Source organism: Sus scrofa, chromosome X (genome assembly GCF_054392235.1).
Source record: "Sus scrofa isolate SSC_HxYL_T2T_F1_AM1 chromosome X, Sscrofa_HxYL_maternal_Yorkshire_Landrace_v2.0, whole genome shotgun sequence".
NCBI lineage: Eukaryota > Metazoa > Chordata > Mammalia > Artiodactyla > Suidae > Sus > Sus scrofa.
In genome coordinates this window covers 21,573,199-21,583,322 of record NC_139401.1, presented here as the reverse complement: position 1 = coordinate 21,583,322, position 10,124 = coordinate 21,573,199, and the positions used below count along the sequence as shown (strand labels likewise).

General features: G+C 41.6%; 1 protein-coding gene across 2 annotated transcripts in view; it reads left to right on the top strand.

The window, feature by feature from the left end:
* Positions 1 to 671: 671 nt before the first annotated feature.
* The window catches only part of SMPX (small muscle protein X-linked), a 49,717-nt gene continuing 40,264 nt past the window's right edge, over positions 672 to 10,124 (top strand). Inside the window, exons 1-2 of one of the 2 annotated variants that reach the window (XR_014834599.1) lie at positions 672 to 822; positions 4,495 to 4,551. Coding sequence is in view for 1 of the 2 variants with exons in the window: in NM_001078687.2 (NP_001072155.1) it covers positions 4,513 to 4,551 (39 nt within the window). In the remaining variant the exon portion in view is untranslated. 2 annotated transcript variants of the gene reach the window in all.

Below are 10,124 nucleotides of genomic sequence, written 5' to 3'. Positions count from 1 at the left end.
ATATTGTGTCTTTGTTTTGTTCTGTTGTTTCATATGCTCTAGGGTCAAAGTCATTGCCACAAATAGAGGTGGTAGGGCAGAGACAGCAAGGACTCTGGGCCCTGGAATCACACGAGTTGGTTGATGTGCGACCATTTTTGACCTACAAAAGGGACGATGTCGTGTAGTTCAATGTAACATTACAATCGCCATCATTTGGTGACCATTTATTGGTGTTGATTATGAGATAACTTCCGCGGCTCCTCCATGACCAAGCTAGGACTCAAAACACTGTTTGGTGCCCAGGCCCCTTGGTGCCACACCGCCTCTCTCCGATTTTTATTGAACACTCCTGTCTTCTGGCCTCCAGGTAATAAAGCTAAAGATAGAAACTTTTCCTACTTTTCAAACTTGACTGTGCTTCCTCAGAATCTGTGAGAAAACGCAGCCAGCATCTTCTGGAAGATTAGGAGGGCAGTAAGATTCCGTAGCCACCTTCCGGCTGACATTTGAGCCCTGCTTTCAGCACGGTCAAGCCTTTTGGAGGCAGCGTATGGCTTGTATCAAACTCTATATTTAGGAAGAACAACTGTGAGCTATGACAGGAATTCTCTTTAACACTTATCCTTAAACCAAGTTCCCCTCCAGCCCTGAGCTGGGAGCAGCTCTCAATACAGGGTGAGGCACCGAGCACTTGAGCTATTTCAGCCACATGAAAAGCATCGGAACTGAGATCGCAGCTCAGAGGACACCGGGCGTCCCTTGCACTCACTGAGAAGCCTTGTATTCTTGCACCTGACTGCCTGGGACCTTCCTCAGGCAGGAAACAAATACATAAAGCAGGTAAGCAAGAATGTCCCGCTCGGATAACTGGGCTTTCTGAAGGAAATTTCCTTGCTAACTAACTTGAAGTGGCTACTTATAACTTTGTTGGCTTGTAACCAGTGGATGTAGCTCCCTGGTAAATTTACTGTTCATTGGTGATCTTGTTGCTTCTGTTTTATAAATTGTTCTGGACTGGGGTGGGGGCGGGGGTGAAAGAATTTTGAACTAAAAGTAGTTTTCATTGATAATGACATTTATGAAAATATCCATGGTCCAGATATGATGGCTGTGCCTCTGAACATTATGTCATTTTGATGCTTATGGCCAGGGTTACAGTTGGTCAGCTGTAGGCTGATTTGGGCTGTAAGCTTAGAAATTATCAGGAGAATTGGGGGCAGAGAAAAGCTATAATGCAAGCTCCTTGGTTTACCTAAATGCAAACTATTGCCAGAGCTGTTAACACAGTACAAGTTTAGAACTCTTCTCTCCTCTCTCTAAGCACCAGACATGGCCTCAATGATTAAGTTCTATCAACATGTAGATCCATTAATGTAGATATACATTAATAACCCAACCCATCTTTTCCAAAGCCTTGCCTCTCTCTGTGTGGGCACCAGATTCTGGTACATGGCAATGCTGAGTGCCTCTTCCCTCTCAGTATATCTCAGGCAGAGTTGAATCAAGATTTAGTCTGGACAGCTGAACATCTTTCTACACCCTTCCCAGGAATTATTTTTAGCTGCAGGACAGAAGATAATTCCCTTTGAGATTGAGCTGTAGCTATTTAATTGACCTTTAAAAAGAAAAAGCAAAGCCCTCTCTCTCCCTATATTGATTGTATTTTCCTCTGAATCCCTTCTTATTAAATTAGTGATATTAATGTTGAAAAATTTTTTTTAGTAAGTGAAAGAGTCTTATTTAGAAGTCAGATATGAGCTGCTGTCCAATCAAATACCAGCAGAGGTATATTGTAGATGACTCAGCATACAGACCATTAAAGTTCTCCACTGACTCGCAGAACTGCCGGGACAACTTAACTGTGCTAAGCTGGCAAGCATTTCCATTATATAGCATAGGCTTTGTACAAGTCAATATATAGCCGGTCAAACATGTTTTCAAATTGTAGCCAGAATGAGGAGACAGAGTAGTAGAGTGCTTTAAAGAGTACCTCTTTGGATGAAAAGCTGTGGCCCCGGTGTGAGTGGAGTTGTGCATCTAAGGCATGGCTTTCTTTTCTGGTCCCAGGATGAGATAAAGAAGGTGCATGCTACACCCTGCAGCCCTAATGGAGGTGAACGCAGGGCCAGGGAAACAGCAGGGAACACTGTCTATTTTTATTCATCAGTGTGCTTTGCCCTGATTTCTCTGAGAATAATGAGGACAGCAAGAACGGCTGCAGAACTGACTTACACAAATGTTATCTGGCCTGTTTGCAAGGAATGAGAGCTCAAATCTGACCAACTTTCTAGCAACGTTTCTCTCACAGATTGACATATATGTTGAGAAGGAATTTGTATGCGAATGAGATTATACCAAAGCAATACTGGAGACAAGGCCCAAGGACAACCCTCCATTAGGCTTAGAGTGCCACAAAATACAAAGCAACATAATAGTGCAGTGGAAAAAAAAAATCAGCCTAATTAAAAAAAAAAATCAATGGAGTATAAATATTCATTGCCTCATTTTTTTTTTTACATTTCAACTTGGTATTATAGTAACATAAAGAAATTCTTATTTCCCATGTTTTGAATCGATGTACAATAAATTTTTCAAAGTTCCCAAGTGATAATAGTTAAACTTTAATTGTACACTCACAGAGAATACTATATGATGAGATATTTAAAGTCCTGAGAGAATTATTGCTTCGCGTGACTTCTAATAGCTTTTGAGGAATAGAAACATTAAAAATTAAACTATCAAGCTTTTCCTTTTGAAACTGAGCTGTGTGCCCTAGATCCAAAAATTAAAAATCCTTCATTGACTCTTTGACATTGCAGGAAAGACAGCAACCTATTTGAAACATATCATAGAGTAAATGTGTTCCTGATTTTTCAATGTTATTGCTTTTTAATTTTTTAACCATATTGAAAATAATACTACCTAGATCCATATGCATGGAGGCTGTGTCTATATATTACCAAAACATTCAGGAGAAACTTAAAAAAGAATCTCATTGTTGTCATGGATGTGACCCCCAAAGACTAAATAGTTGGATATACTAATTGTAGGGGTTTTAAAAAATGATATAATTGTTTAACTTCATATAATAGCGCCTAAGACTTTGAAGATCTCAAAAAAAAAAAGTAAGTTTTCCAGGGTTTGCAGATCTTTTCTCTCTGAAGTATTGTGGGACATAACTACAATTCTTAATGCTGTACGTAAAGCCCTGTATCAGTATGGTACTAAAAAGTCACTATGTAAGGGCAAGGGCAATCAACCAGAAACTTCTGTACCATGCTTTATAGATCACAAGGCAGTTTCAGGCACATTATGTCATTTTGAGTCTTACCACAACCTGTGAAGCAGGCAGAACTTAAGGAAGGAGGACACGGGTCTAGAGACGCTGGCTGACATAGTCCAGGTTACACCTGACTTGTGGCAAAAGCTAGCACTGCTCTATGTGGTCATTAACTCACCAGTTAGCCCCCACACTCACACCAGTCAATAGAGGAAATTCTAGTCAATCCAGTTTATAGTTTGGGTTTAAAAAGTAGCATGTATAAACTAACTGCAAGGTAAAAAAATAAAAAATAAAATAAAAAGCAGCATTTTTTAATTCACTGAATTTCCAACATCTCCACTTGATCCTGTCAACATTTAACAGACTAAGCTATAAACAATGCTTGTGTAGAGGGGGGCTGTTCCCTGCTCCCCAAGCCCCAGTAAACCCCAGCCACTGGTCACGGGGCTCTAGGTCAGGTCTCATGAAATGAAAGAAAGCAAAGGTCCTTTGGGGGAGGAAGCAGTGCTACCTCTTGGGGATGTGACATGGTCACTTAAGTCCTATTTGCCCTCTGAGACTGTTTCATTAAAAGAAAAGAAGCCAGGTGAGGGTTGCTGGCCAGGCCGCCTGACTTACAGAGCCCAGGCTCTGGACTGCACAGAGCAGGGAAGATGCAGCTCACAACCTCACAGCATCCCGCAGGTCGCTGGGCAAAGGGACACGTGCCCTGCCAGCGAGCAGGGAGCATGATAGGTGTAGGAAGCCGCACAGACCACCTCTCTTTGGGCCCCCACGGAAGGGAGGCGCTCCAATGGACTGACGCACAGCCTCGGCAACAACAACTCGTTCAGATCAAAAGTTCAGTTTCAAGCGGAAAGCTTCCGAGGCCCCAGACAAAGGTGTTTTATTCCCATAACCTCTGCTTTGCTACTCTAGGCAGGGGCGGGGGACAGGAGGGCAGGGAAGGAGATGATAGCGCCTTTCAAGTTTCTGATTGCCTATCATGAGCATCAGGGGCGAGGCATCTCAGCATTTCTCCTCCTGAATGATTTATCCGGTGCTCTAGTGTTCCTTCTCCCTGAGGCATTAGGAAGGAGAGTCTGTAAGTAACCGGAAACTGAGACTGAAAGAATATATGGCCAGTGAAAGGGGTGACTGCCCATTTGAATCATGAGTTTGCTTCTAATTTATCAAGGCTGAGAATCTGAATGCCGCCACTTCTAACAGTTTCTCACTTGTTTTTTTAGGGCTAAGACCACATCAGTATGTCGAAGCAGCCAGTTTCCAATGTCAGAGCCATCCAGGTAAGTAGGTGTATTTGTGTTTTTAACATCAGCTCTGCAACTTCTAGCCTGTTTGCTTAATAAATCAGACTTTCTTTGACTGTTCACCCGTAACTGATGATTAAGTTCAAAGAGAAAAGACAGACTCCTGTAAGGTACAATTAAGGAAAGAGATAAGGCTGCTGCGGTACAACTAAGAAAAGAAAAGCTATTTTTGTGTAATGGTGCTGAACCGTAAGACGAAGTTTATGAATGAGAATTAAATGGTCTTCTACAAAAGTGTAGTGCATATGTTTTTTTGATATGTTTTCTGATGTGAAAGTTTTTGTTATGCTTGTTGATAGGAATTTAAAAATTCAGTTTCCACTTTTATATCCAATTGTTTGTTGACTCATCTGTTTAGAATACTTTTTTTTTTCTTTAGGCCGCAGATGTGGCATATGGAGGTTCTCAGGCTAGGGGGTGAATCGGAGCTGCAGCTGCCGGCCTATACCACAGCCACGGCAACACTAGATCGCAGCAATGCTGGATCCTTAACCCACTGAGCAAGGCCAGGGATCGAACCCCCATCCTCATGAATACTAGTCAGGTTTGTTTCTGCTGAGCCACAACATGAACTCCTAGAATACACCTTTCTTTAGATAAGATCCTTCTCTTGTCAAGTGTTCTTCCCAAGGCATGGGTATTTATCTTTTAAAGGCTGTATGCTATTATGTCTTCTCATGCCTTCCCTGCAAACAAGTTCTTTGGTTGATTCAACTGACTTAAGTGTCACCCACATTAAGAGGAGGGGAAGGCAGGCATTTTGGAACATAAATACAATTACAGAGAAAACTTTCAGTATTTGTTTTTACTCAGTACTTATTTTGTCATTTCTCTTAAGGGCTTTGTGTTTAACTCTCAAATGGCTCCCACAGTGACACACTGGACACAACATTTTATTGTAAAATCCCGTCTTTCCTGTTCTTTAAAGGAGCCATCTGTATTTTCTTTAAAGGAAACTTTAAACTTTTTTTTCCCCTGGACTTTTCTGAATACTGCAGAGCAGATGGCTGTTCCTGAATATTTGGGGTCTGATGCACCATCACAGCATAAACCTATTCATAAGTAATGGACCGTATTTTGACGGAGCGTGCATGTGGTCAGGGTGTGGGGTGGGGAATCCTAGCAACACCCCGGTGGTAGAAGTGGGTGGAGAGACACATCTTTACTTGTCATGACTAATGCATGGCCTTAAATGGATGGGGTTCTTAAGTGGCAAGATGCCTAACAACCTCTGGAAGAAACCTGTCGTAGAACAAATCACCAAGGAAGGGCTTATTTATTGGCAGGGCTTCAAGTCACCCTTGCCACGTTTGGCCCTCTGGTGTCCACCTAGTGAGTCTCTGATGTACCCTGACCTTAGTAGCAGAATTCATGTTGCCTCTGAGACCTGTGGGTATCCTTGAACCTTTGAACCTTCTCTTTTATCCAGGGTGTATAGCTGTTAGTTTGCATGGACTATGAAGCCAGATTAGTGGAGTCTGAATCCTGAATCCATTTTGTACTGGTGTGGGTGCATGGGAAAACTGCTTGACCTCTCTGCCTCTGCTTCCACATCTGTAAAATGGGGGTAGAACTCACCTCCAAGGGCAACACGTATAAGATGCTTAAAACAGCACAGCAAGCCCTCATTAAGTGTCACAGTATTATCGTAATAATTACCATTCAAGAATACTTTATGTTAAACTGGTGAAAAATAATACCATTTAATCACTGCATTTGAAGCTCCCAGAGTGCTAAACATAAAATTTCCTTTTTCCTTCCTTTCTTTCTGCGAGACACAAAAACATAATCTCTCAGGCTGCCTTTTCTTCTTTTTCTTTTAAAGCTGAAAGTGTGATAATTTTTCTTCCTTAGTCCTTCCTGGCCCTCTCAAATCTACACTGAAAATTCACCAGCATTTTATCTACAAATTTTGACCTTGATATATTTTTAGGCCTGTAAAATTTTAAAAAAGCTGCTATTGACTGTTCTCAATAGCTGTTATTATACTGCATTTAAAAAAAAATCTATCTACTCTGCCAACAAAGGCAATACGGTACTTCCTTATGGATGCGGTATTGCCTCTTTCAATATATTTTATGCCACACAGAAAGCCTAATTTAATGCACCTTCAAATGAAATATTATTTCTGGTGGCTAAATAGGATCTTCTCTGATATTTTCCTGTCATCTCTGCATTAACCTAAAGAAGGGTCTATTATATAAAATATGAAAATGGTTACACTATACAAATGCTTTTTAGTAGGAACATTATCTAGGGTATAGACTTGTGTGGAACAAACAGAAACCCCAGTGGATGAGGGTGCCCTTGTTGTATAAATACTAAAGATATTAAATGTTCTATTCAAAACACTCTAATCACTTCTCTTTATTAGAATCTTATTGCCAATTTAGTTCAACTGTCCTTTCCTGGGCAACATAAGCAGTATAGGCTTTGCAAAGATGAACTCATACCTGATCCCTGAGTTTGAAGCATTCATGGTCTCCAGGACTTACTACTCTGTGCCTTTGGGCAAGTTGTTTAATCTTCTTTGTGCCTCAGTTTCCTCATCTGTCAAGTGGGGAATTAATAATATGTACTCGTGGAGTTCCCGTCGTGGCTCAGTGGTTAACGAATCCGACTAGGAACCATGAGGTTGCGGCTTCGATCCCTGGCCTCGCTCAGTGGGTTAAGGATCTGGTGTTGCCATGAGCTGTGGTGTGAGTTGCAGATGTGGCTCGGATCCCATGTTGCTGTGGTGTAGGCTGGCGGCTACATCTCCGATTCGACCCCTAGCCTGGGAACCTCCACAGGCCACGAATGTGGCCCTAGAAAATACAAAAAAAAAAAAAAAAGACAAAAAAAATAATATGTACTCATAGGGTTGCTGTGAGGGTTAAATGAACTAAGCATGCAAATGTCTAGGCCAGTTTCTGGCTCACTGTAATCACTCAATAAATAGTAGCCATTATCATCAATCATCATCATAATCATCTGGCTCAACCATTCCCAAAGTGTGTCTCTTGGTGCTAGTTTCATGGGATGTTGTTAATTAAAGAGTTCCATGATAAAGTGTTTGGAAAATGCTACATTAAGCAAAGTTGAATAGGATCTTTACTGCAGGATTTCTCAGAGTCCGTAACTTGCTAATGGCTTCATATATTTCCAAGAAGGCAGTGATGTATGCAATGTTTTCTATCTTGTACAACAGTATTTTTCAGGGCAACTTCTAGAAGTAATGACTTAGATATCTATTTTGTCTGAATTGAGTGAATTTAAGCCACTGTCAACCATACTTCTAATACTTAGGCATAGGTAGTTGAATTACTGCACCTATGTGCATCAGACAACATGGAGCCAAATGGTTACAAATCTCTACCTTGCCACTCATTCACTCTGTGAGTTTACCCTTCTGTAAAGTGGAGACAATAATACTACCTAATAGAACTGCTCATAAGGAATACACAAAATAATGTAGGACAAGTGCCTGGTTTATAGCATACAAAGTCCTTAAGATACAGTTCTTCTAACTATCCAAAAAATGAATGGAATGGCCTTGCTTTCTCATCAGCTGGTTCCCTCTCCTCTGTGCCTCAGAATAAGAGGGAGGCCAGAACTAGACCCACCCTTAGAGGAGATGGACGCTGTCTTTCACATCCACATTGGCGAAGATATGGCCTTTGAATTGTAAGGGGATTCTAACAAAGTCTACATTTATTCCAAGGGCATACCAATATCCTGAAGGAATCAGTTAATCCTTCCATGGCCTTTGTCTCCTAAGCAGTTGACAAGGCTCTATATCAGATGTTGGCCCACCTTTTCTATAAAGGCCCAAGAGAGAAAATATGTTAAGATTTGCACATAATTCAGTCTCTGCTGGAACTATTCAACTCTGCTGTTATAGCACAAAAGCAGCCATAGGCCATATCTAAATGAATGGAGGTGGCTGTGTGCCAATGAAACTTCATTTACGAAAACAGGTGGCAAGTTGGATTTGGCCCCTGGGCCGTAGTTTGTTGACCCTGGTTCTGTGCTCTGTAAGCTGCTAGTTAAACTCCACTGTTGACAGGAATGAAGTTGCAACCAAGGTAACACCAGCGCACTAGGTATATAGTGGGTCTGATCCCTTTAAATGAAAGAATTTGACATGACAGGTGGGGAAAGCTAGAGCTGCTAGGAAATCTAATCCCATCAGCGATCTGCTCAGTAAGTCTCTCTAATCAGACCAAGTGACACTGGCCACTGGCAGCACCTGCCTATCCTTCCCTTTCCTCCTGAACACACCCCCTTTGGAAACTATCAGAGACCTTCCCAGGGCCTTGGCCCACCCAGAGCCATTGTTCTCTGAGTTGTCACTGGTCCCTTTCTCTCCACCACTGATCAAAGCAAGCTAAGTATTATTTGTCCTCTTCCATGAGATTTGAGTTTCATGGTTGAATGGAGAGTCCTGTCCCCTAGTCTTAGTTCTGCTCTGTGACTTCACCCCCCTGCTCCTCATGAGCTACAAAGGAGGGGGTATTCCATTAAATGACCTTTAAGCTTCTGTACAGCTTCTAATTGTCTATGAACTTGAGAATAACTTCTAAGGCTTATTAGGACAATAATGATAGTCACAGTTTTTTTTCAGAGTTTACTATGTACTTGGCATAGCGCAATGGGGTTTCCATGGATTATTATGAAAGGTTTGGAAAGCAAAAGAATTCACTGAGGATCACACAGCATGTGAGAAGGAAAGTCAGGAACTCAACCCAAGCTGCCTGATCTGAAAGCCCATGTTTGGAACCACTCTGCAACACTGGCTAGTCTCATGACTTATCATCTCCATGCCAGCATGGAGAATGAGGATGGAACAGTGGGTTCAGATCATCTAAAGGGTAATCATAAGTAACAAGGCTACTGGAGAGACAAATATCATTTTATGGATGCTGGGTCCTCCCTTCGAAAGCCCTGAACTGCCATTCAGAAAGCATGTCAGCATTTCAGTGAAGAAGCTGATAGCTTATGCTGGTTAAAGTCATCTTAAATGTAAGTTGGTTAAGAGTGAAAAGGACAAAGTGAAGTGACTCAGTGACAAACAGTCTTGAAATATAAACGATCATGGCCACTGAATCCCACCTCTCTTGATTAGCTGACTTAACCGAGCTGCCTGGGAAACTAAACCTAACTCCTTCATCATACATTTTAGAGGAACGATTACCCGAGCCTTGAATCATTAGTGTGTGGTTTCTTACTATGGGAAGTTTCCATTGTTACCCAATCCACATGTAGAACAGAATATCTTGATGCCCTGAGTTTTAATGCTTCTTTCCCCTCCCCACCCGTTAGCATTGCTCTTCCAGTCTCCAATGCCCGGGGCACAGGGGCTCCGTGGATGAAGAGGACAGGCTGACAAAAATATTTACAGAGAGGTGTTAGCGACTCTAATCCCAAGTAGGATTTCCAGTTTAAAAAAGATTTCAGGTATATGACAATTTCAGGTATATACAAAGGATTCGACTATCACCACCCAGAGTTGCTCAGTTAATCAAATACATTTATTAAAAATGGTGATCCACTGATCCATACCTTCC